General features: G+C 42.3%; 1 protein-coding gene across 13 annotated transcripts in view; it reads right to left on the bottom strand.

Moving 5' to 3' along the window:
• Window positions 1–26,636, bottom strand: part of Rbms1 (RNA binding motif single stranded interacting protein 1) — a 210,195-nt gene that overhangs the window by 119,620 nt on the left and 63,939 nt on the right. Inside the window, exon 1 of one of the 13 annotated variants that reach the window (XM_040745439.1) lies at window positions 13,115–13,210. The exons of 7 other annotated variants lie outside the window; for them this stretch is intronic. In XM_040745439.1, the coding sequence (XP_040601373.1) occupies window positions 13,115–13,195 (81 nt within the window). In that variant the 5' untranslated portion in view covers window positions 13,196–13,210. Of the gene's footprint in view, window positions 1–5,410; window positions 5,730–12,552; window positions 12,631–13,114; window positions 13,211–26,636 lie in introns of those variants that run through there. 5 more of the 13 variants (XM_040745440.1, XM_040745437.1, XM_013112618.3 and 2 more) reach the window with 5 other exon arrangements.

Raw genomic sequence — 26,636 nt, forward strand, 5'->3', positions numbered from 1 at the left:
ACCTGGTTTTCCTTGTCTACCATGTATCTATTCGATTTTAAACTCCAGGAGGCTCTGGAATGCAGCAAGCCAAGCACGCTGTACAAATGCAAGGTGAAAAACAAAGAGCTACCCATACAGAGACTGGAGGACAAAAGGAAAAAATTTTTCTATTTCTGAGTAAGGTAAAGATGACATCTCTGAAAAATCAAACATACAAACAGCACAAAGGACAGGCTCCAGGAAACCAAGCCCGCCTGCACTTAATGATCAAATCTGTCAGTTTTACAGCAAATTTAAACATGGCTAAGAATGATCAGGGCTTTTTGTTTCCTGCTTTTAAATACCTGCACAAAATAAAAACTAGAGGTGGGAGGGCTTGCTTCTACCCAGAGGATGCAAATGGTACCAAAAAGCAACACAGGGGTAACTGTTTAAAGGCAGAGATCCATGTTTCTGCTCACTAGTTCTTTTTTTAAAAATGTGGTTGAGAACTCAAGTGCTTAAACCCTCCTCTGGGGCTGCCCACAGCCTATACACGGTCTCTTCTTAAGAGGCTGTAAACAGGGTCCATTCTTTAGAGACCACAGCAAGGTCTCCTAGGACCTCACAGTGTCTCTAGGGACCACTTGCTACTACCTGCTCTGTGGGGACATTAATAATAATAACACCTTACAAGGACTAACAACCACCGCCTTGTGAGTGTGCACATTAGATCCCCGGGTTCAGGAAAGTGAAGAGGCCTGGGAAAGGCAGAGCCAAGGTCTGGAGAACTTGAGCCAAAGTCTTGCTGGGCAGGAGGAAGCTCTGACCACAATGGCTGAAGAAGGTAAAGGGTGAGATCTGCATTTTCATCAGGCCTAAAGGGATGTGCTAAGAGGCAAATTCTTAAATGGGAAAAACAAGAACAGGACGTTTTATAATCATGTTTTATAACTAGTTTTTCAAAAGTGAATTGGGTTCCCCAAGATAGAATTGCTGGATTTAGCAAATAAAAACACACAGGAAAACATATTTGAAACACTTACATTAAAAAAAATGTTATCTGAGATTCTAATTTTACTCAACAGCCAATACACTGGCTGACAACCCTGGAGCAAAGGCTTTTGGGAACAAACAAAAACCACCAATAAATTACAGCGCTTCATTTCCCCTGTGCTAAAGCAGGTCACCCCATGCACTGTACGTCTGTCTCTCAGAGGCTAAGTAAAGGGAAGTGCAGAAGGCTCAGCTGCTCGTGACAGAGCATCTTCCTTTTTTTTCTGGCAGCAGACACAGCCCTTGACCCCAAAGACCTGGCTTTCACTAACCAGGCCATTGAATTTCACTGCCCGTTTAATTTCCAGTGCCTTCTCCATTTTATATGGATACGGTGGGGATTAAACATAGCCGAGGAGAACGGAGGAGATGACACGCATGCCTCGAGTATTTCCTGCTCAGTGAGAATGTTAGAAATACTAGTCAGAGAATCTGCGTGCCCCACCTCCCACAAAGAAACAAATCAAAGCTACAACAATTTTAACAATTTATGGTGCATGCTCGTGACAGCTGTCTGTCTGTCCATCTCATAAAGGAAGGAAAAAAATGAAATCCAGAAATGTGTTCAAAATATAATGTGAACTATGTCAAAAGGCATGCAGCCATGAAGGGGTCTACACTTCACAAAGGCCTATGAGTAGGCGCCTAAAACCCATCACTTTGGATCATAAATACTACTGGATCACAAACACACAGAGAAAATACAATATAAAAAGAGACACAACTTTATTTACACATACCAAATAAGCCTCCAATCTCTGCCTGAATGTTTGCCTTTGTGTAACAAAAACATGTAGGGGATTGGCTTAGGTACCATTCACTGAAATATCTTTCACGTACAACTTTAATCTACAAACTTTACAAAACATGGATACCAAACACAAATTGCTGTGAACAGAAACTGCTTGGCGAGGAGTAATCAACAGCCATCCATGTCTTCTAAACAAGGCCAAACATTGAATCACTGTGGAATTCCTCACGTGCAGCTACACCCAGTTAATCTTCAAGAAAGCAGCAAACTATGTAAATCTACTTAAACTTGGGTGATAAGTACTTCACTCACCAAAGTCAAGCAAGGTTTGCTAAAGCACACCTCTTAGAAGCCAAGCCCATTTGTTAAAGAGAGACAGACACACCGAAATTCTTAACATTTACTCACCTACTTCCAACCCTATGACAAACCACCAGGGCAACACACTCAGCCAAAAAGGCTTTGCTGCATGTCATGATCTGCAAAACTAATGCTACATGACATCACTGAGTCTACTATCTCAAGGAAGGAGTTGCATGAAGGAAGTAAGGAGACATGAAAAAATAGCTTTAAAAAATTCAAGAAACATAACCCGAACTACAACTGGAAATACCCACTTTCAGTTTATAAAGGCTTTTCAAGTATGAAGCACTTTCTTTTCCTTTCAAGCCACAATGAAATATTTTCACAACTACAGAAGTCCTGATCGATGGTTTCACTTCCGTTGAGGGATGCTGGTTTCACATAATCATACTCTCTACTTAAGGAATATCATGTCTGCAAGTCATGACCTACAGGGATAGGACAAGCCCATATCTTCAGAAACTTAAACCTTTATCTGGGCACTGGTGAACAGGTAGTCATGAGAGTATTCATATTCCTATCCTGCTGGCCTGAGCTGAGCAGGTATGTGTGCCTACAGGCCTGTGATGCAGGAAAATCCTGTTTATCCCAGGTGCCCTGGCTGCATCACTTCAGGAGAAAAGGATAAGCCAGGCCCATCTCTGCTTCCACTGAAACTAGGTGACTCCTACATATGTAAAATGCAAAGTGGAATAGCAATCGTTCCGAAGAGCAAAATTTGGGCATCGATGCTCCTACCAAACACCCTGAACTCTTCAAATTTTGCTTCACCCTTCACAACATACATGTTCTGTCTCACAACATACACCCGCATTCATATGTGGGTAGGTAGGGAACTAGGGAGCCATAGGTACTGACACCGAGAAACTATACATGGGTGTTCCCTGGGATGTCACGGCAGTAGGCAGTTGTAGTGTGAGGTCTTAAAGCCAAGTGGCCAGGATTTAAGACCTGGCTCTGCTCACTGGGTGGTATGGACTCTGGCGGGTTATTTAATCCAGGCCTCAGTGTTCACTGTAAAGTGGAGAGCAACATTACCTGCCCCACAGGGCTGCTGCCAGTGTGATGCAATCAGCTAATCCACAGAAAGCGTGCAGAATGCCAAACAGCAGGTAGGGAAGCTCTACTACTCTCTGTGCATAATGAGAGGGATTCCAGCTTGTACGTGCTCCAAAGGTGATTGAAGTATCCCTGACATTCCTTTTTCACTCCTCAAGGAAGTTACCTGAAACCAGCTCTAACAGCTGATTACGGATTTCTAGATTAAAATCAACCTGCATTATAGGTCTGAAAATTGCCAATTCTGTCGCCATACTGAAGGAAGCATTATGAATTGAAAGGCTCGAGCTTAACATCACAAAATCTTATAAAAAAGGTATTAATTAGATTTCCCATTCAGGATCAGCCAGGATGAGATCATGAAGGCACTCTGGGCAACCAGGTCCCTGAGCTGGAAGTGTGTTTTTCCAGTGAATGGCTAAATACTAACAAAAGAGACCTTTGACTCAAATACCACTGGTACCCGAGGTCTTGTGTCTGTATAATGCCTACACATTCATTTCTTTCTTTGCCTATAGAGAAAAAAGAAAGTCTGTTTGTTTTTTCGGATTCAGTCAGCCCTTTTAGTCTTTGAATCTAAGGAGCGCCCTGAAAAGACCCGCATCTTATCAGCATGAGCCAGTCAGCAGGCTGTCCCCCTCCACACACAAGCCGCCAGGCTCTCTCGGCAAAAGGCCTTCCCCTCAGAGCCTTTTCCCATTTCAGAGCTAACACCCTGCTGGGTTTTGACAACAAATAAATGAATACACAAGGCCCTAACATAATTAGCCATCTTTTCAGGTAGAGAGAGGTGGTGGGGGAGGAGGGGCTGGGAGAATACTTAGTGTAAATTGGCTTCCCTTTCTGAAGTTAAGGCTGGCACACAGCATCAGAGGGCACTTATTTTTAAATAAAGCCACATGAAGCGAGTTTTCACGGCGTGATGCCTGTTGGTGAACCCTGACAATGTGGGTGAACACTGATGTCAGTCAAGTCATCAGCACAGATTTTAATCTTCTAATCCGAAAACTGGACTTCTTAATCCAGGTGAAAGTGGCTGTGACTTGGACACATTGAGCAGGAACACCAGGGACATTTACCTCCTTTAAAGGGAAATTTAACCAACAAAAAAGCCAAAGGAAAGAAAATAGAAAATTGTACTTTTTGACACTGTGGAAACATTTCAGATGGACTGATGTTAGGGAAAGAGTTGTTTTGGTTTTTTTTTTTAACCATTTAGACAGCGGCAACAATAATCCTGTGAACAGCCACAAGAAAGTCATGCATCTGGATCTAAATGGAACCAGTTTGCACGGAGGGATACGGCTTGCTGGTATCATTATTGGGATAACTTAATTGATCTGTCTCTGTGGCTGAGGATGTAGGTTTGAGATTTATTATGGAGGGGGAAGACATGCAATGCTGTTGACTGATTTTTTTTAAATTTTGTTTTTCTACAAGCATTCCGTGACTGACCTCTAAATGAGTTTAACCTTTTCTAAAAAGACCTGAACATTTTTAACATAATTTAGAGCTAGGTTTTGTTACTGCTTCTGCTGAGGCTGTGGGATTTATCACAACATGGCTTCAGTAACCTTCTTTCAAAAACAAAGATGAACCACAAAACAAAAGACCGAAACTAAAACCTGCCAGTTGTACTCCTTTTCCAGACAGGGGATTCGGACCTAACCTTTTAAGTGCCGTTGGCGTTCAATCTGTTAGAAAATGTATGAAACAAAATTAGAATAGGAAAAGGCATGTGTATGACTCAGGCATATCCCAGTATCTCTTGTCACAGGATTTCCCTGTTTCTGAAAACCTTGAGAAAGTGACAGAAGTTCCTGTTTTTTTTTCTTCTCTCAATGTCTCTCTCTTTTTTAAAAAATAAGAAAAGGGAGCGCGCGAATACACACACACACACACACACACACACACACACACACACACACACACACACGTCTTCCGGGTTCTCTATGAATCAGACAGGTTTCTTGGAGGTCCCCCAGTGCAATGCCAAACGGCGTCCCGACTTATTCCGGGCTCCCCTGCACACAAAGGTCTCCAGGAAAACCCCAAACTTGTTGCGGGCCGGCGGAGCCCCTGGTCGCGCGCCCGTCCGTCCCACCTCTCCGCCCGTCCCGGTCCCGGTCCCCCGGGCATCTTCCCGCCCGCCGCCTCCTTCCGAGACACGGTCACCGCCCCGCGAGGTCGCCGCAGGCCCGGGGAGCGCGGTAGCCTCACCTGCTTGCGGTAGGGCGTCCTGCAGCCGCCGGAGGCGCCCGGGTGGCCGCTGCCGCTGGGGAAGATCATCGCGGGGCGCGGGGCACTGGGGAAAGGCGGGCCGCGGCGCTCCGGGGAACTCCCTCTTGCCTGTCCGGGCCGGCGAAGGCTGCGGCCGGGGACTGGCTCGCGGCTCCCGCCCTAAAAGTGCGGCGCGGCGCGCGCGGCCGGCGACTCTCGAGCAGCTCCGGGGGCCGCCGCCCTGCGTGCCATGGACCGGAGTTCGCGCGCGGTGCCGGCGGCAGCGGACGAGCAGCGCCGCCGCGTCCCCACCTCCAGCCGCCTCAACCACCGCCCCGAGAGCGCGCCGACCGGGGGCGGGGAAGCGGCCGCGCACCGCCTAGTGCCGCGCCCAGCCCTCCCGCCCGCCCTCCTGCCTGCTTGCTGGCCGCGCCCGCTCCCCCGGCCTCGGCCCCTGCGCTCGGCCTCCCCGGCTGGGGCGGCAACCCGGACTGCGCGGCGCCCCCATCCCGCGCAATGGTTGGGTCTGGCGCCCCGCGTGCCGCACATTCCTGGGAGCAGCCACCCCAGGCGCTTTGGCGGCGATGCATCGCCGGGGCTTCGCGCCCCACTTGGTAGCCCCTTTTAAGGACATCGCTTTGGGAACACTGGAACACCTGGATAGGAAGCCAACTAGTCGCCTTTTCTTTCATCTTCCACATCAGCATCGCCCCCCCCCGCGACCCCTCCCCATTCCCTAAAAGGAACGGATAATTAGTCCCACTTCCCGGTACAAATCAGCCTTACAAGCACACCTCTTCGCGCCCCCCCTTTTGCATGCTACATTTTTGTAGAGCAAACGGCGTTTTCTCTCCAGTTCCTCACCCCCAAGACGCCCGGGAAAGTTTTCAATTTCATTCTTGTGCCACAGAGGAAGAGTTTTCTTTCAAAACCACAGTATCAAAAAGGCAGTGAAAAGCATATAAGCCATGTGAGTGGAAGATGTGTCCTTCCTGAACACCACAGAAGTGGAATAAGAATGCATCCTCAATTTAGTTACTAAATACGACAGGGCAAGAGAGGGACAAAGACAGGAGTAATTTCCTTTGTTCCCAGGTGGAAAAAATAAAAACTGCTTCTCCCGTGGCCCCTTTCACCTCTCTGGATGTGGAAATCTCAAAAGCGGGTGGTCAGGACTTGCATGCCATTTCTGGCTAGGGTACTAGGGCTGATTGTCATCTTTAAATTGGCGGGCCCCCTAGTGAGTATTCCAGTATTCCGGGATTGCAGCCACGATACACATACACAGGTCTTCCTTGGCTTCTAACATCTTCCAGGAAAGGCCCATCTGCTTTGATAATGAAAGATCCCAGCTTGTCTAACAAGTGAAGGGGCTCAACTTCTGGCTGCCACAAGGAGAACGGTGAACTTCAACTTTCTAGCAAAAGTGAAGCTATTATTCAGAGGCTTTCCTGACAACAGCAAGTTGAAAAATATTCTTCCCAGATATCCTGCTGGTGACTTGGTAAACTGTAAACTGCTTCCATACTACCCAAAGATCCAGCAAAAGTAACAAGAAATAGAATGTCTCTCCTGCACGCGTGTGCACACACACACACACACACGTGCGCGCGCGCACACACACACACGCACACGCACACACACACGTAATCCTTTTCACTTATTTAAAAAGAAAAAAAATGAAGAATAGGGTCTTTGGTGCATAATGGGCAAGTAAGAACTTTCTCCATAAAATTTACAGGATACCTGTCCCTTAAAGAGTTAAAAGATAACAAGCACAGCCAGTCTGTGAAGTAGTGGGAATACCAGAACTATATTCCATTACTCCAGGCAGACAGGTTGTCTCTTCTCATTATGACCCAACACAAATATAGAGTGGACAGTTTTAGTTCCAACTGTCTAAGAAGCTAAAGATGCCTTTTCCCGAGGACTGTCCCCAGAACCACCACCACGGTTTCATCTATAGAAAAGGCCCATGCACAACCTCAGTTCTCATGACTGGTCTCTTAGGAAACCACAATCAAACCACAGAAGAAACAGCATTAATATTTTTTATGGCTTTCCTCTCAAGTCATGATGCACTTGCTGGGTCATGACCCATTGGATGTTGTTCTATTCCAAAATGTTAACACTCCATTGGATAGTAGTTCTCTATAGATAAGGAAATTGTAGCTGATAGTAAAATTTAAAGAGACAACTAAAAAAAATCTGATGCTAGTAAAATGTGCAAAAAATACTGAAAGAACAAAGAATGACTTTAAGACAAAAAAATTTAAAAATTAACAACATGTAGTTTATAGTATCACACAAACTGCTTAAAAAGAGAAAATAGCTATGTGTTAAAAAAAAAAGAAACAACAACATGTGCATTTGGGTTCAAAAGTTGCAAACATGAGTAGACCTAGAATCTTCTCTACAAAGCATTAATACCAAGAAGAAAAGACTGATCTTCCTCAAAATGTATAAAAGGTAATGAGGTCACTGAAATCCAAAATATCCAACTTAAGGGAAATAACAGGGATGTGAAATCATGTATGTATATAACATATACAATCAATTATAGATAATCCATGGGCATGTAGTTATAAGAGCAACGACAGGGATGGAGTCCAGTGAGGTCCATCTAGAAAAATTGACTTTATTATTTTTTTAAGAGATGCATTTTAAAACAGAAAGTGAAGAAACAGACCAGAGAGAGCTACTAAGGTGGCAATCCCTGCTGCGGAGCCTGCCCTCTTTGCAGGGAAACTGAGACTACAGGGACCTGAGCTGCAAACCTCCCTTTCTCACCCACACTCAGCCCTAGGTAAAGCTGTGGGAACCTGACCCAAGGGGCAGACAATCCACAGACTGGCCAGTGACCTCTGATCTGGGTGGGATTTGAAAACATGAGCTGGCCAATCTGATTCTCACTCATAGGAATTTGATTCAGAAAACTCTTAGGGCTGAACCAGTTAGTAAAGGGACAGCAACAACAAGAGTGCCTGGGGGTACAGAGGAGGACACAACAAGCCAAAACCATATGCAAGCCAAGGTTATGAGGAAGCAGAAACTATGAGTAAACAGGAAGCTGACTGGCAGCAGATGGGAGAATAGCAGAGCAGACACCAGGAGCCCGAGCACTTGGTGGTGAGATAGGGGTCCCTGGAGGGAGCTGCTGTCCCTGGAGATGTTTTGACTCTTCAGGGCAGCAGCCCCCTCAAAATCCATGTGTATATACTTAAACCACACAAGAGACAAAATTAAAAAGCAGAGCAACCCTGACTCCATATTTCAGTTCCCCACTTACTAGACACACGATGTGGGGCAAGTTAGTTGGGATCTCTGCATCTCTGATTGCCTTTACGGGATCGCTTTAAATACAGTGTTACATCAAAAAGGTTCCAGGCTTAATAAATGGCAGCTGCTGGTATTGTCTTCCTGGTTTTATAGCAGTGGAGGGTGGTAAAATATCTCATGTTGGCACAGTAAGCCTGGAAGACCACCAAAGAGCAGGGGTGAGGGCACATTGGTACTCCATGGCAAGCAACATTTAGCTAAGGGAAACCATTTCTTTTTTTTTTTTGGCAGGGGTGGGGGTTCGAGACAGGGTCCCTGGAAGCTCAGGCTGGTCTAGAACTCACAGAGATCTGCCTGCCTCTGTCTCCCGAGTGCTGGGATTAAAGGTGTGCGCCACCACCACCTGGCAAGGGGAAACCATTTCAAGACCTGTTTATTGGATGGCTGAGTGAAAATGTTTTCTTAGGCTATCTAACTACAGATAATATCAGCAAGAAAACAGTTTGATGAAGTGTCTGTTTTAAGAACCTAGATGCACTGGAGATTTTTCTCTATTAATTATTCTCCAGCCTCCTTTTAAGAGACTGTAGGTTAGAATAAAGCCATTTCATGAGTAGGACGACTGAGCAGTATCAAAGATCACACTGTGGGGCAGGTGAGGTATACACACAAGGATAATGACAATGGAGCAACCAGGACAAGCAGAAGCCTGTGTACTAGGAGGGGAGGTGAGACAAGGGTAATGATGCCTTCCGTGATAGCAAAGAGCTTGCACAACTGGAATTTGAGGATGGCATTAGAAGGCATTCAGCCTATAGAAGCAATTTTAAAACAAGACCTTGGTTTTCCACGTTTCACTTTCAGAATGACCCCAGGAGGTACAGGGGTTGCTAAAGGTTACTGTGCAGAGGAACCAGGGAAAGGTGAGGAAAACTGACCCGCCTACCTGCTGAGGTCCTAAGTAATACCAAGAGTAGTGTTAAACATTGAGGCCTGCATAGGGTTCAAAGACTGAGCTCTGAACTCTCTCAGGATCTGTAATGTTGCAGCAGAGAGAGAGAGAGAGAGAGAGAGAGAGAGAGAGAGAGAGAGAGAGAGAGAGAGAGAGAGAGAGAGAGAGAGAGAGAACGAGAGAGGAGCAAGAGAGCACACAGGCTGTAGTTCCTAGGTGAGCATCTGTAACCCTGCAGCAGCAATGCAAGTCCTTAAGTGCGAAGTGCTAGGAAGAGGTCTAGACTGTGATGTGCTGTGGGGGTCCACAGCAGGGGAGATGGATACAGGATACAACATGGGTGTGGAATGCGAGGCTACATAAATGTTTTGTTTGGAAGCATGTTCAGAAGGAAGCAGTGTGCAGAAGACCAGAAAAAAACAGACCAGGACACAGCCTGTGGGGCATTCAAAACTGAGACCATGGCTGGAGAGGAGTCAAAACCCCAAGGATTCCTACCCCGACACATACTAACATCCATACTACTGAATCCCTTTTAAGAGAGGAACCTTTGAGTGGAGTGACTAAAAGTAAAAACAAACAAAAACAGCGGGGCTTAGCATGGGTTCGGCCCCCAAGCAGCCATGTAAACGCTTGGTGTGGTGGAGCGAGCTTACAATCCCGCGGTTGAGGCAGAAACGAGCAGATCCTCGGGCTTGCTGACCATCCAATCTAGCCTGATTGATGAGCTTCAGGCAAACGAAAGACCCTGTCTCAAAGGAGGTGAATGATACGTTTAAGCATGACTCCCAAGGCCATCTTCTGGACTCCCCCACATGCAAGCATACACACATGCACTTATATGAACAGACCTACATATGCATACTAGCCTTAACAAAGACAGTCCATATAAAGTGTGGTGATGGAGCTATCCTCTGAAAGCCTGTCCAACAAGATCAAACCAGCACACCTCTGCAAGGGAAGAGCAGTTCTACAATGGGGCCTGTCCTAGTGTCACACACTAAAAGACTGGAAGGACTCTGTTTCGCTCAGTCAAATAGAAAACCGAAAGGAAAAATAAAAGTTCATTCAACTTTGTTCCAAATCACAGCCTTCAATGCATGACACATAACAGTGCAGCATTGGTTAGCATAAGTTGTTCACAAGAAAAAAAAAATTCACATTTAAGAGTGTGTTTAAAAGCTCACAAAACTTCTGACTGACCGCTAGCAAAACAGAAGTAAAAACGTGAGTGCAACAAATTCCTTACATTGCCATGTTTATACAAAATACAGTTAGGAAGTACCCTAGCTCTGAAATAGAACAATGTTTTCTAGAATGTACTATTTCGCCTTTTATAAAAAAAAAAAGTTGCAAATCATTTTTCCCGACTTAAAGACCCCCTAGGTATGTACAAAGTCACATATATAAAAATGAAACCACTACAATAAAATAAAACTGTAGCTGTCAGTCTATAACCCATACAGAGTACCATCAGCACAGCCATATGCTGTTGACTCTTAGGAGAGGCCATGCTTGGATTACTCTTAAATCTCTCCTAGTGAGCAAAGCAAAGACAGGAGTTTTGCCCAAGTGCAGCTTGTCTGCATGGATGATTAACTGATAATAGCTGTCATTTACTGTGTCATTTCACACTCAACACATGTTGGAATGCCTGTCTCTTTTTACCCACGGAGCAAGCGGGGAGTGAACATGGATTTCTTCACTCCCATACAATTTCTGATGTCTATATTACTACTATTAATTAATATATATGTATATATATTCATATATACATACATACATACATACATACATACATATTGGGAAGTGGCCATAGCTCCCCATCAGCCACAGATCAAACCCTCTGAAGTACATTGCATTGCCAAGTCCTGTTGTTCACTAGATTAAGCCTATGATGTGCATTTTCTTTTTAGGACACATTTAAATTACACTGGGCTTATTGGAGTGCAACCCTATTTTAGGTTGAGGAGATCTAAACACTGACTTAGGCAAACCTCCCACTATTAGAATATATATTGAATGGCCCAGATATAAATTATGACTTCAACCTAGTACTTAGATCTCACTTTGCTAAGGTGGACTATCTTGCAACCCATTTTATTTTGGGGAGACTACTGGGGAGATGAAATTGTGATAGAGGCAAGAACAACAATCTTCTACAGGCTGGCATGATATTAAGAAACTTGTAGAATTGGAATAAAATTATAGAATTCTGGAATAAAATTGGAATAAAAATTAAAAACTTACTTAAATTCCGGGTATAAATTCTCTAAAAGATACAACAGCTGTCTTAGTCTTTCTAAAACAAAACAACAAAATCTTTCAAATGAACAAGTTAAAATTGAATATTTTGTATTGTTTTGATTTGTATTAGAATGAATTTTTACCTGTAGCTCACATGCTATAGAAGAAAATCAAGTGTTTGAGAAACTAAGAAAAGGTGAAAGTCATTTCCATACACTGTGAGTTACTGTTTTCCTGAATTACCTGGATGGACTGTCTATCTTCTACACCCTTCACTATGGAAACCTAGTATTGAAGCTGCTGGACTATGGGCAGGCCTATAAAAATATGAGGGTTATTTTCAGGCTACTTCAGATCACTCACAGAAGTTTCCACAAATTGTAGTTAAACTCACAAGTTCTGAGGGAAAGCTATTATTACAGAGTAATCTCTGAAATTAGTTTACCTGAAGAGCTCAAGGTAAGATAATCATCTGTGCACGTGATCAAACTGAGGTAAGTGGAACAGCTGGGGAAAGGAAGGGGCAGGGATTGCTAATTGCACCCACCTCTCTGCTACAGCATCTTCAAAGAGACAGAACCAGAATGCACTTAGGAAAATGGACAGAGTTTGTCAAAACTAGAGCCAAAATCTTTAAATCATGGAAAACAAAATGAGTTCAAACCTGGAATAACCACCTCCTTTCCATGAGTAAAATTCAATTGGATGAATGGCACCTCTGACAGTGCACAGCAAACTGTACCTGAGACAAACAAAGGCCACATCAGCTGAGAGTGGTAAAAAGGGCGCCATACGATAATGCTAAATATCAGGGCAGCTCCCTAGTGGGAGTTCAGGTTGATGCATTCCAAACGTGGAAGAAAACCAATGAAAAGTTGCTCTTCTCTTCAGTTGCTGAGATCATTATTAAATTAGGTCTACTTCACCTGAAGAGGAAGATGCTGGAATAATTAATGACATCCTTAATGGAAATGAGAATGCTGAAAAGCTTTTCATTCTCCACTGAATTATAAAGTTCAAACCAGAATAAATAGAACTACAAGTGGATTTCTATTCAGTTGAATATGTATGAAGCCAAACTTTCCAACATTAGGATATGTAGCTTAGAATCCTAAAATAGGATACCTAAGGAGCTTACACAAACTCCCCACCCTAAGTGTTTTTTAAGAACGACAAGTTCTGGGTTATCTAACACACTTAACACACGCGGTATACTGACGACAGACCTGTGGCAAATTGATACTCCCAAGGCGAAGAGAAGGCAAATGAGGAAATTCTGGGGTTGTCATGACAATATGACTGATCATGACATCAGCAATTCCTGATTCCAAACTGTAAGGACACTCCTAGAACACTCAAGCCATACTCCCTGAACCACCCTCTGCCCAACCCTCCAACCTAACATTAAGTACAGTGGCAGAGAAAATGATTTGCTAACCACAGGATTATAAGAAACACCCAGACTCAGTGAGACAGGCAGGAGAAAGTAGATAACATCTGAAGACTTTAGAATGTTTTAGACATAAGCACACATGTATTCATGGTTGTAGGCATAATATGTGTATTAACATGTTACCATTCATAAAAATACCATATGATCCCACTCAAGACTCAGAGATGTAGGCAGGGCAGATGTCTCCATGCTTCTCTGTGATCAGGTAGGCTAGGCAACTTGCCAAAAGTCATAAAGGCCAAAAATACAGAATTTCAAGGCCAGAAAGAAAGGCCAATTCCTGTGTCCAGCATACAATAATCATTCAACAAATATTTCTAAAAGTAAAGCTAGGGTTGTTTTATTTTATTACGTTTGTTTGTTTGTTTGTGGGAGGGTCATGCGCTTCGTATGTAAGGAACTGAGAATAAGACTTGTGGGAGTTGGTCCTCTCCTTCCATGTTATGGGTCCTAAGGAGTGAAATCAGCTCATCAGGCTTCATGACCAACACCTTCACCTTTTGAACCATCACGTGAGCCCTCAACAAGTACGTCAATGACTGAATGAACACTGCTCTTTCTCCTTGGGCACACCAGCTAATGATAAATGTCTCATGTCCCTCTGTACTTGTCCGCATTTATAACAGACTTCAACGCCAAACCACCTCTGGAAACATCACTCCCACTCCAGGGTCAGATTCTACGTCCTCTGGAATTTGGCAAAGTAATTTTTTTCTGTGTTCTATACCCTTATAAAGTGGGGTGCACTTATTTTAGGTGGGGTTTCCACAACCTTCTAGGATTGCCCAAGCAATGTATACATCCTTTGGTTATTTACTTAAGTCCTGCATAGGGGAGGTTTTGTTGGCTGCATGAATGACGGGACAAGCTAGCATTCTTACATAAATACATAAATGGTAAAGTGGCTGCTTTATTCTTCTGTTCAAGACCATGCATGAAGGATTCAGGCATTTTGCTGGCCTGACCCTGTCACCTGGCAGAATGCACTCAGGCAGTACCCTGGTCAGCCCAGGGTTCCTTTAGTTTGCAAGCAGGTGCAAAGGGGCCCTTTAAAAGAAAGACCCGCCCACTTATGCTCTTTTTCCTGCTGTACCCCTGGGGCAGACAGGACTTTTCCTGTCTCCCTCTTCTCTTCTGTCCTCTCTCTGTCTCCGTGTCTCTTACATCTTTTCTTACCCCCACCGTTTCCTTTCTAATATAACTTCTCACTTAAGTTCTGTCTGCCTGGTCTGTTTGTCCCTCTGCCTCGGTCACCTCGCCTGCCATGGAATTCGCCAGGGTCCCCCTAGAGCTTTATCATAACACCATGAATACCTGAGTTAAAAAGAGCTAAATGTCAGACAAGTTACCAAATCTTAAGAAATATATTTTAAAATTGTTGTTATAGTGAATCTTCACTTTAGTCTGTAGATTATTTGGAATTTTAAGAGCGATTACAGCACATGCTGCATTTTGTATCTGCGTGTGACTTTTTAAAAAAGGATTTTCATTTGTGCACATGAAGGCAGGTTCCCAGGGAATCCAGAAGAGGTTGTTGGATCCCCTGAAGCTGGAGTTATAAGTGGCTATGAGTTAGGAATCAAATGTGGGTTCCCTGGAACTGCTCTCAACCGCTCAACAATCCATCAGGGCCCTCCCCATATGTGACTTTAAATAGAATTCCATGACAAAATGGCCTCTCGAGCTCTACTGTTAGAGTAAAAAAAATCTTCTTGCTTTCCTTTTTGGATAAAAAAGAAGTGTCTTCCTCATGTCTCTGCCACCAGTGTCCTATAAATATTTAGATATTAACTCTATATCATGTAATCTAAGACTGTACTGATTATAAGTGCCCAAAGTTACTGAGACGCTACCATTAAAAAATGTGGATGACAGTAATTACAAGACATCATAAATTATAATACATACTAATTTCAAAGAGCTTGGTATTTGAAGAGTGAGTCTTAGTATCAACAACATATAGTACACAGGTGCAAAGCAAACAGACATGTGTCTCTTTCATTCACAACTTACATTCTGGAAGCATAATTTGTCAGGTACTCAGTTTAAACTTTCCCAGCAACTAAGACACAGAGGAAATGGATCACATATTCAATTTTACAAGGGGATTAGACAGTAGCAGGCGCAGACAGAGGGTATCAAAATGAGAACGTTTCTCCTACCCTCCCAGAAACTTGTCCCACAAAGAGCAAGTTAAGCTGTGTTTCCTCCCTTGGCCGTTTCCTCCCCGTCATATCCGGTGATCTGTGCAGTATTTATACATTACAGACATTCATATAACAAGAAAGATCAAAGGGAGATGACCTGAAATCCGTTTAAACCTTTGTCCAACTCTTCTCCATTGATTGCCATTAGGGAAGGTATCAATTGCAGATAGAGGCAGAGACACACCCAAGCCCTTTCCTAGTACAAGGCAAAATTCCACCTTCCACCTTTCAGACTCCCATCCAGCTACAGGGCCTGGTGTGACAGTTCTCAGTCTTCCCAGGGCTTCAGATTAGAAAAGTAACTGCTGGGTAATCAGGTTAAGTCAGAGAAAAGACACGCCTGAAATGGCTATCCCAGCCCTTAAAACTGAGAGACAATGACAATGTGGATGAAAAGCAGTCACGTCACAGCAAGGCCAGCCAGTTAGAGGCTGGGCAGCCACTGTGACTGCTTTGTCCTTGGAGCCACACCTCCTACTGGTCTTGGGCCAGTTCCTCCCTGGTTTTGCACAGCTCCTTTTATCATTTCACTGCTGTGACCCACAAGGAAAGCAAAACAAAGCGGTTTTAACCAAAGCTTTGAGATTTGCTATAAGTTTCACTTGCCCATAAACATACCCCCTGTTACAAGTGAAAATTATCATTGTTCTAATCCTGAAAATCATCTTAAGAAACTAGTAACATACCTAACAAAGGATACATACCAAACACTTAACTAAGGTCTTGGTACATAGGAAGTATTCAAATTGAATTTCATAAATATGTAAATTAATGACCGAACAGCATCTTCTAAAAATGTACAAGTACAGGCTGAGGATTCAGTACAGTAGTGGAGGCTTGTACTCACAAGGCTCTGAGCTCAGTCCCCAGGACTGCAAAAACAAAATGAAGAGTATGTAAATACTATCCAAATATGTGTCATTACGCCATTAAAAACAAAGCTGCTTATTGAGCTGCATGTTAAAAGGTTAAAAACTCTAGTCTATTAGACAAAATTTCTCAGTATTAATAAAGAGTACCACTTCAGAGTTTCTAATTTACAATTTCTGGAGTGATTTGAAAATATGTTCAATTTTGAAGGCTTTCATAAGAACTTAAAATTCACACACACTGTGTACTATGGAAATCATAAATATATCCCACTACAAAATACCATAAACACTGCAAAAGTTGTATTTCCTCCTTATCTATGTCTGTCAGTGTCACTTGTTTTAGAAAATCATAGTTTAGGTTTCTGGTGACTAGTAAATTATTTAAAGTAGGTGTGCAAACCCTAGTAACAGAAAATTAGATGATTCATTTCACTCTATCACACAACATTCAAAACATTCCTACCCACAAATGACAATGGTCAAATTGCAATGATCATTGAAAATGTTCATTGTTTCTACTCTAGTATATGTTTGGAATCTTCCACAATTAAAGTATCTTTAGCTGATAGGAGTTTACAAACAGCTGAAGGGAGTATAAAAATGTCTTGTGAAGTTGACTCTTGAGGAAATCCAGGCAATTTGGGTGAATTTATTCTTAGTGCTGTTTTGTATAGGAAGTGACCACACAGTGGATAGTTTTCTTTTAACTGCCCATTTTCCCTTTTCTCAACTGAATTGTCTCATAACAAAGAAGGAAAGAAAAAGAGACAAGTCATTTAAAAAGTTGAGATATGTAATTGTATAACAGCCAACAGTGACTCCATTTGGAAATGCTATAAATCTAAGGGATGAGATAGAGAGGATTCAGCTAATTTCCATAATTGATGGCAACCCCGCCCCCTGACTATTTCTAAATTTGAACTCTATGATTCTTGCTGACTCTCTTTTCCTTCTCCACCTCTTTTACCCATTAGATTCTCCAAGCTTTAACTATGAGCCTCTTCAGCTTTCTCCTGTGACCATTTCTTATTTATTGTGTTCCTGCCAGCCAGTCCTTATTTATTCTAAATGTTATGGTCTAAGTTTTCAAAACAGCTTTTTTTCCCTGCAGACTGTATCATCCTACTTCCTAAAACACTCACCTCAAACTCAAGGCACTCCACGATGACTCTCCCACCCCTTTACCTCCATTTCAGCGACTTCTCATGCTTTGGCTCCATGGACTTGCTCTTTCCTGGTTCTGAGCTTTGCCAGGAAAAAGCCTCTCTTCTTCCATTCACTAAACCACACCCCCCATCCCTCTTTGTTTACTCTGTTGAAATCACAGCTCATGGTCTGTCCCCTCTGAGCTTTTCCTGCTCTCATTTCCCGAGACTTCTTGCTTTATTTCCTCAGGGCTATCTTAATACATAAATTAGGCCATCTTACTACACAACACATTTTACATTATGACCTCTCTTGAGGAAACTATGCAAAGATACAGCATGCACTCTGTGCTATTTACTCTGTGGAAAGGCATACACCAAGAGATCAGTACATGCCCATTGACCTGGATGCACCATTAATCAGTCCCTACCAGTTTCCTTGACAGTCCAGAACTCTTGGAAGTCTCTGAAAACTCCTACCAGACCCTGAAGCTCAATTCTTAATGATTTAGGACCACAAATGATAAGGACACACACAGCCATCCTAACTTGAAGACAGACATTACAGAGAATGAACCAGAAAGTGGTTACAGGAACATAAAGGTAGGAGAAGTTAACCTCAGTGCCCTTTCTGTCCATCCATCCATCCATCCATCCATTATCCACCCAACCATATACAACCTACCTTCCCTTATTATTTAAAAAAGCTTTGCTATAAAGTATGAATACAATACAGCTTCTTGAACTAACGGAGTTGGATATAACTAAATATCTTCTTTCTCTTGAATAAACATTACTTATTAAAATACAAAAGTACCAAAATGTATTTTTAGAATGACTGACATAACCAAGAATTATTTTCCCCCATGACAAAGTCCCTTGAAATTCTAATGGTTGTTTTTTTCAAAGCATCTGCTTCTTTCTTCTTCCTCTTCAATACAAGACAGCAGAGCTCTCTGAGAACCACTGTATCTCACTGCACCATCTACAAACTGCCACTGCCATTTGTATCATAGCATAAAACTACAATTTAAAAGAGAGAGAAGTATAAGCTGAGCAACCTTCATCTAAATCAACAGCTGTACAAAAGATAAAAACAACAGCTACCTTATCATTTTTTGTGAGAAAAATAGTTATGAAAATCAAAATTTTCTTAAACTATAAACTATCATCTTTTATCATCAGTGACATCAACCTTCTTCAGATAACTTCAGTACACAGCTAAGATGTTTTCATGAGTGATATTAGTTCACCTAACATGTCAGTCTTATCCCTGCATTACCTATAATTGCAGTATCCAGAAGGCTGAGGCAGGGGGGTCACCATCAGTTTAAAGACAGCTTGGGCTATACAGAACAGAACTTGTTTCAAAAGAAGAGAAAGAGGGGGAAAAAACTAGATCACATCAAAATTATTTACTATGATCAAGTTGGCTTTATTCCAGAGATGCAAGGCTGGTTCAACTTATTCAAATTGATAAATGTAATAAGTCATATAAATGGACTTCAGAGACAGAACTCACATGATCATTTCAATAGACACAGAAAAGGCCTTTGAAAAAAACCAGAATCCCTTCATGATAAAAGCCCTAAGAAGAATAATGTTAGGAAGAACATACATCACCATAATAAAGGCTCTATTTGCCAAACCCATAGTCAACATTATGCTAAATAGAGAAAAAATATGAAGCAATCGCATTAAAATCAGGAATAAGATAAGACTTCATTCTCTCCACTCTTATTCAAAATCGTTCTCTACAATCTTAGCTCCAGCAATAAAACAAAGGAAGGAAACAAAATTGATTCAAAAAGGAGAGAAGTAATTAAACTATCCATTATTAGAGGAGGTGATTCTACTCATGAGACACCCTAAAAAACTCTTCATCCTCCCCCAGAACTTATAAATACTTTCAGCAAAGTATCAGGATACAAAATTAACACACACAAATCAGCAGTCTTTGTATATACCAATGAAAAGACCCTAAGAGAAATCAGCGAAACAACTCCATTCATAATAGACTTAAAAATGTGTATCTTGGAATAAACCTAACTTAGAAGCTGAAGGGCCTCTACAATGAAAACTTAAAAACTCTGATGGAAGAAATCCATTAGCAGATTGAAATACCTCCTGTGCCCACGGATTAGAAGAATTAATATTCTGAAATGACCCTCCTACCAAAAGCAATGTATGGATTCAATGCACTCCCAATCAAAGCCCCCATTCTATTCTTTAGAGAAACAGAAAAATAGTCTTAAAGTTCACATGGATATTGAAAAGACCCTGGAGAGCCAAAACTATTATACTAGAAGGATGACCATAGTCCATCTCATGTCATACTACAGAGCTGTAGTGATAAAAAGCATGGTACTAGCACAAAACAGACACATAATAGATCAACAGAACAGACTAGAACACTCAGAAGGACCAGACACATGTCTATAAAATTACAGCCACAAGACAACAAATTGTTAGGGATAGTAGATGTTTCCATGTAGAAAAATGACACTAGATCCTTATCTACCACTCTACACACACACACACACACACACACACACACACACACACACACACACACACAATTAACCACAAATGAATCAATGACCTCAGCATAAAACCCAAAATTCTGAAAAGGCAGGAAATATGCTACAGAAAAGACACAAACAAGGACTTTCTAAATATGACACAAGTCACCCAGGAAGACCAACAATTAACAAATGCAACCTCTGAAATATAAAGGCACTAAAGGAGATGTTGATCAAATCAATAGGTATGATATAGTATCTTTGCCATGATGCATCCAACAAAGGACTAGATTATACAGAAAACTTAGCTATGAGATCAAGAAAAGAAACAACCCAATCAAAAATGGGGGTTGGGACTGTAGCAATATCTAGGTCTTTAAAAGCACTGGCTGTCTTCCAGGGGATCAGGGTTCAATTCCTAGCACCCTAATATCTATACTTCCAATTCCAGGGGATCTGGTGCCTTCTTCTGGCTTCCCAGGCACCAGGCACACAAACATACATAGTATAATACCCAATAACAGAAAAATAAATAAAATAAATGGGCTACAGATATGAACAGGGAGTTCTCAAAAGAAGAATTACAAATGGATAAACAAACATGTTTTAAAAAGATGTCTTTAGCTATCAGGGTCATGCAAATTAAAACTGCATTTAGATTCCATCTTTCCCCAGTCAGAATGGCTAACACATGACAAACAAAGTTGAAGATGTAGTAAAAGAAGAATTCTTATTCCCTGTTGGTGGGAGTAAAGACATGTACAACCACTATGGAAATCCATGTGGAGGCTCCCCCAAAAGCTAAAACTATAGCTACCATATAACCCAATATACCACTACTATCTTCTACTACAGAGATATGGGCTCACTCGTGGTCATTGCTGTTCTTTTCACCGTAGCTAAGAAATGTAACCAGCCCATATGATCATCGGCTGATGAATGGATACTGAAGATGTGGTATGTACACACAACAAAAATTTTGTTAGCTGTGAAGGCAAATCAAAATATGAAATTTGCAGGTGAATGACTATAACAGGCCCCCTTCAAAGAATACTGAGTGAGGTAGCCCAGAAAAATGCTGCACGTACTCTCTCATGTATAGATCCTAGCTCCAAAGCTATAGATTTGTGTGTCTACTGTGGAGCACCTGCAGAAGCCAGGGATATAGGGTATGAAGGATGCCTTGGGCGGCGGGGGGGGGTTAGTATAACACAGTTAATGTAGAAAACAGAGAAGGGGGAGAATACTGTGATGGGAGCGTTTAAACACGGGTAGGAAATGAAGAAGATGATGAAAGGAGAGGGGATTAGCTAAGAGGGGAGGTGTATGGAAAAAAACACATGAAAGACTACTACTTTGTAAGACAAAAAGAGTTATAAAATATCCTGCATGGCAAGATATGGCTTTCCCGTGCCAGGTGTGTGAGGCCCCTAAAACAATACAGAGTATTGCCATTCCTCTTGGTTCCTTAACAGAACTAGCAGCTAAGACCCTTCGGAAAACACCGCAAACCTTGGTCTCAAGGTACAGACTAATCAACTGGAACTGGTCTGGAGGCTTCCTTCTTACTGGCTAGCTCTTGTAGTGCCAGATAGTGTTATACAGAGTATCAGAGAAACAGCATCAATGGTCTTACTCAACTTTGAGCCCTATGAGCTATGAATACCAACCTTCCGGGTAAGGTGTACTTACTTTGGCACAACTGTTACAGGGTAATCAACTTCTCTGATTGAATTTGAAGCCTGCTCCCCATACTGTAAACCTGACCTACACCTCATGCTACTGTTTACTTAAATGGACATAATGTCAAACTCTCTTCTAAATATCTGTGATTATACTAATAGCTTAAGGCTCTCTGGGCCTTAATCAGAGAAGCTTCTGTTTGCAATGAACAGCGGTGAATGAATGCAGAGATTGTAGCTGCTAAAAGTACTGAGGATAAGAAATGGTTGAGTGCTCAACCCTAGTCACAACGTTTATACAAGCTTCTCTAAGGACCAGGGAGCATTTCAGAAGAGGAAGCAGGGGAAACCATGTGAAAACAGTTAGAGAAGGAGGAGGACTGGGAAAAGTGATCTTCTGAGCATGACACAACCATTGCAATCTCATAGTACCTGCCAATGCCCACTGTGCCGGGCCTGCACAAAACTGGGCATGCCAACAGTCAACCCTTGATCAAGGAGGGAATCACAGGGCCTTCCTGTCTCTGTTAACCTACTAGTTACTGATAGTTCTGTGGGAGGGGCTGGCTCCTTGTCTTCAGTGATGAGCCTAGCAGATTCAATGGATAGTTCTAAATGCATGGCTATATAGATGGTCCTGGTAAAACTCAGTGGGTCCCAGAACAAAAGAAAAAAGATGTGAGTGTGGAAAGAGACTCATAGGGAAGATTAAAAGTGGGGGCCCGAGAGTAATCAGAATTTGCCATATACTTACACAAAATTGTCAAAGAACAAGCTTAATAAAAATTATTTTTTTAAAAAACTAACTACCTAAATTAATTGGGAAAAACAAACACCTCTATAGTCTTACAGTTTAATTTCAAGAAAACCTTCAATATCCACTTCCTCTTAGTGACTGACAGCACCATGGCATCAAGTTCTGAACTTCCCAGTCTTTTCTGTTCTAGCTGGACCTGCCGAGGTGCAGAAAGACCTCTTGACAAGACTGGGCAACAATAGTGAGACTTTGTCTCAAAATACAAAACACAGTTTGCATCGATTAGTAGTCACTCTCTTGCCTACCATGAGGCCCTATAAACCAAACCAAATAAATAAAATTAGAATGATAGTATTAGACATTATAATTTTAGGGCTTAACATGTTGGGAGGCATTGCTGATAAAGTATTTTAGAGTCTTCATTTAATGTATTTTCTACTATATTCCCCAATTATTTATTCTCCCATCCTTCTGGTCCATGAAGTCACATCATCACCAAGAGCATCATCCATCTACCATTTCATTTAACTTAATTTAAAGCAACAACAGATCATTCAAGAGTGCTGTTTCTAGCAGGTGATGTTCACAGCACATCCACCCCTGTCTTGAAGGGGCATTTAAGACAAGCACTTTCTCCTCCTCTTGGATCGCCAACAACCTCCCATGTAAATTACAGCAATAGTCACTTCGAATTTCACTAAACAGTTGCCTGGTTTTAGTTACACCCTCGGTGCTGTGAAATATCTGATTTACTCATCTCCAAGTGTTCTTGGCCCCATCCCTAGTGAGTTAATTGAAACCCTCGATTCTCCCTTCATTGCCAAATAATGAGACATCACCTGAAACTATTCATAGGAAATGCCTTCAGCTCTTTTTTCAAATACATTTCTATATTTTTTTCTATATCATCTTGGCATTTCTCTCTACAGAAGTAGTTTAGGAAATGTCTCTAGTTCTTTACAAGATACAGCTTTTGCCTTGTATCCCTTCCTTTAAGTGAAGTTCCCTATAACTGCTCCTTATCCCCACCCTCATTCAACCCTCTCCAAGTACTGTTTTGTTTGTTTTCAATAGTGAGTCCGTTTTATTTTCTTTCCTTTAGGATTGAAGAGATAGCTCAGGTGGGAAAGTCCTGTTTCACAAACATGAAGACCTGAGCTTCATCCTCAGAAACTCGGTAAAAATGCCAAGTATGGTGACACACGCTTGTAATACCAGTGCTTGGAAGGAAGAGCCTGGAGCATCCCTGAGGCCTGCCGGCCAGTCTATGTAGCCCAATTGGTGGCTTCCAGGCCAATGAGAAACTCTTTCACAAAGAAGGTCAAAGGCATTCCTTAGGATATCACCAAAGTTGTCCTCTGACTGCCATAAGCATCTATCAATGCTCCCACAAATATTGCACACACGCACAAAATAAAGTATTACATTAATATGTCTTCCTTTTAGAAATGAGGAAAGAAGGCACAATGGTTTTCCCTGGACTATTTACTTGCTCAAGTTTTCTCTGCCCTAAGACAAGGAAAGTAGGCATTTCTTGTCAGTTAAGATGTTTTATTCCTTTTCTCCTTCCCAGCCAGTTATTGAGTGATCACTTGGCAAACGAAGCCAGCAGAGAGGCAGCTCACATTCTAGTTACAGACTAATCTAGTCTCTCCTCAACGTCTCTCTATCCATCCAGTGTTACTGTATCCATGCCACCTACCCGCTTCATGGAATCCCAAGTTGCTTCTTTTGGTTGTCCTCTTTTGTCCCCTCTCTTCTCTGCTCCAGATCTCTCCAGTATATGTTCTCACCCACAGCAATCATAGCAATCTCCATGGAACCAAAGAAGCCTGTGTGCATGGTTCCAAGCTTAGCTTTTTTGACTGGGAGCCAAACTTATCATGGCGGTACTCTACTGCGCTTTTCTGTCCCCACATGGTGAGCCCACTCTCATTCTCATGCCCCACTCCTCACCCCCAAATGTTCTTCAGTACAGCCACCTGTATCATATACTACTGCACTCAGGTATCAAAAGGGATTTTAAAAATTTGCCTTAAGCATCTGAGAAAAGGGTATAATTTTGTAAAATTAAGAACGAAAATTTTCCTCAACTCATATGGTGCTCTTACTGGCAATTTTGTTTTGTTTCCACACAGAAAGTCTTCAGAGAAGGCTCTGAGAAAAACTGGTTCTCTAATGAGTGGAAATACTCCTAGTGCATTTGGGAATGCTGGCTGCTTCCAAAGTGCAGGGGAATGAAAGCCCCATTAACCGGCAACTGTTGGAGCTACGCATACTAAGGGCTGAATAGCTGAATTTTAAATTGAATTTCAACACAACTTTCGGGTGAAAACTTTCAAATGAAAAGAAAAATCACACACTTGGGTGTAATTATATCTACTGTCTACTCACTCATAAGTGACTATACATGTAGCAGAAACTAAAAAATGATTCTGCATAATGACTTTCAGAACCTCTGTTCATATTTTTAAAAGTAAAAGGATGCAAAGGGATGAAATTAAGGTCACCTCCCTAGTATTTATTTTGATTTCCTGAGCAACTAAAATGTGAAAGGTGGGCAGTAACAGGAAAGGAAGGAATTTTAAAGGCAAACACGAAGAGGATGTTTACTGCTCGACAGTTTGGTGGTAGAACACTTACGTAGCATGTGTAAAGACCTGAGTTCAAGTCCCAGCACCAATAAATAAAAATGGTGTTTACTTTACAGTAATTAGTGGTTAATATTCTCTTAGAAATAATTAATATCAGGGGGCTAAACAAAAATACTCTTCAGATTTTATTAGACCTGAGAATGGACTGTCCTATCTGGCAGTAGGATTAACTCATCGCCATGACTGAAGGTACAGCTGCTTAAATGGGGCAGCATGGAGTGGGAGGATTTTAAAGCAATACTATTTTGAGTGGGAGAGCCTAGATTCTCAAGCTCACATAGCAATCGCTTTACCCACTGAACTTTAGCCCCTACGGTGAATTCTTTTTTTAGGGGCGGGGGTTCAAGATAGGATTTCTCTGTACGGTCTGTCTGTCCTGGAATCCACTCTGTAGACCAGGTTGACCTCGAACTCACACAGGTCTGCCTGCCTCTGCCTCCCTAGTGCTGGGACTAAAGGCGTGGGCTACCACAGCCTGGCTCAGTGAATTCTTTTTAACCTAAAGGACGAGTAGGTCTCTTATTATCACTTCCTGGAGATTGAGTAAAAGAGATTCTAAAATATTTCATCTCTTAACCAGTTGTTCCTCAATTCATCCAACCATTGTTGGTGAGTGACTCCGTTGAGCCACTAGATACCAAGTACAAAGGAGGAGTAAGCTGATGTTAAGAAAGAGAAGCAGTGACACAAGGGTGACTCACGGGATTTCAACACAGACTCCGGAAGAAAGAGAAGCCCGTGGATACCAGGAAGCAATGGAGCCAGCCCCTGAAACCTGCTAAGCCAAGAGCAACTGGGTGATAGGAATGGTAGCATTTCAGGAGGACGTCGCTAAACGCTTCCCTTGGAAACCATGCCTGAAGCACGCAGTCACCCAACCGGTATCCACAGGGCCCACGCTCACTACAGTCAGTCCTGAGATATGGGAAGGCAGCATGGTATCCACAGGGCCCATGCTCACTACAGTCAGTCTTGAGATGAGGGAAGGCAGCATGGCTAGGCTCCACTGAGCTCTGCTTTCCTAACCCCGGTGGCTTCTGAGTCCCCTGTGTGTCTGTGGTACAATCTCACTCCACTACTTAAGATAAACAGCAATGAGTCTCTATTGCAGTCAGGATGTCTCGCTAAACAAATACTAACAAGTTTTGTGAGAAAGAGAAACAGAATCTTGCAGGTTAATTCATTTTAAATAATTAATTATTGCAGTGCTGGGATCGAATTGGGGCTTTGGGCTCGATGGGCACACACACTACTAATGAGCCCACCCTCAGTCTTATAGTGCTGGCCAATCCTGAGTCATTTTAAAAGGAGAGGAATTTAACATCCGCCAACTCCACCTGCTTACTTAAGATATTATTTTGTTTCTTTCTAAACATCTACTACTAAAGGCAGTTGGTACTCTACCTACATCAGTGGCAGGCACCATGTTGATTTTATTCCAATTAAAGGTTTTGGA

The sequence above is a fragment of the Mesocricetus auratus genome, unplaced genomic scaffold, assembly GCF_017639785.1.
Source record: "Mesocricetus auratus isolate SY011 unplaced genomic scaffold, BCM_Maur_2.0 Super-Scaffold_100004, whole genome shotgun sequence".
NCBI classification, from domain to species: Eukaryota; Metazoa; Chordata; class Mammalia; order Rodentia; family Cricetidae; genus Mesocricetus; species Mesocricetus auratus.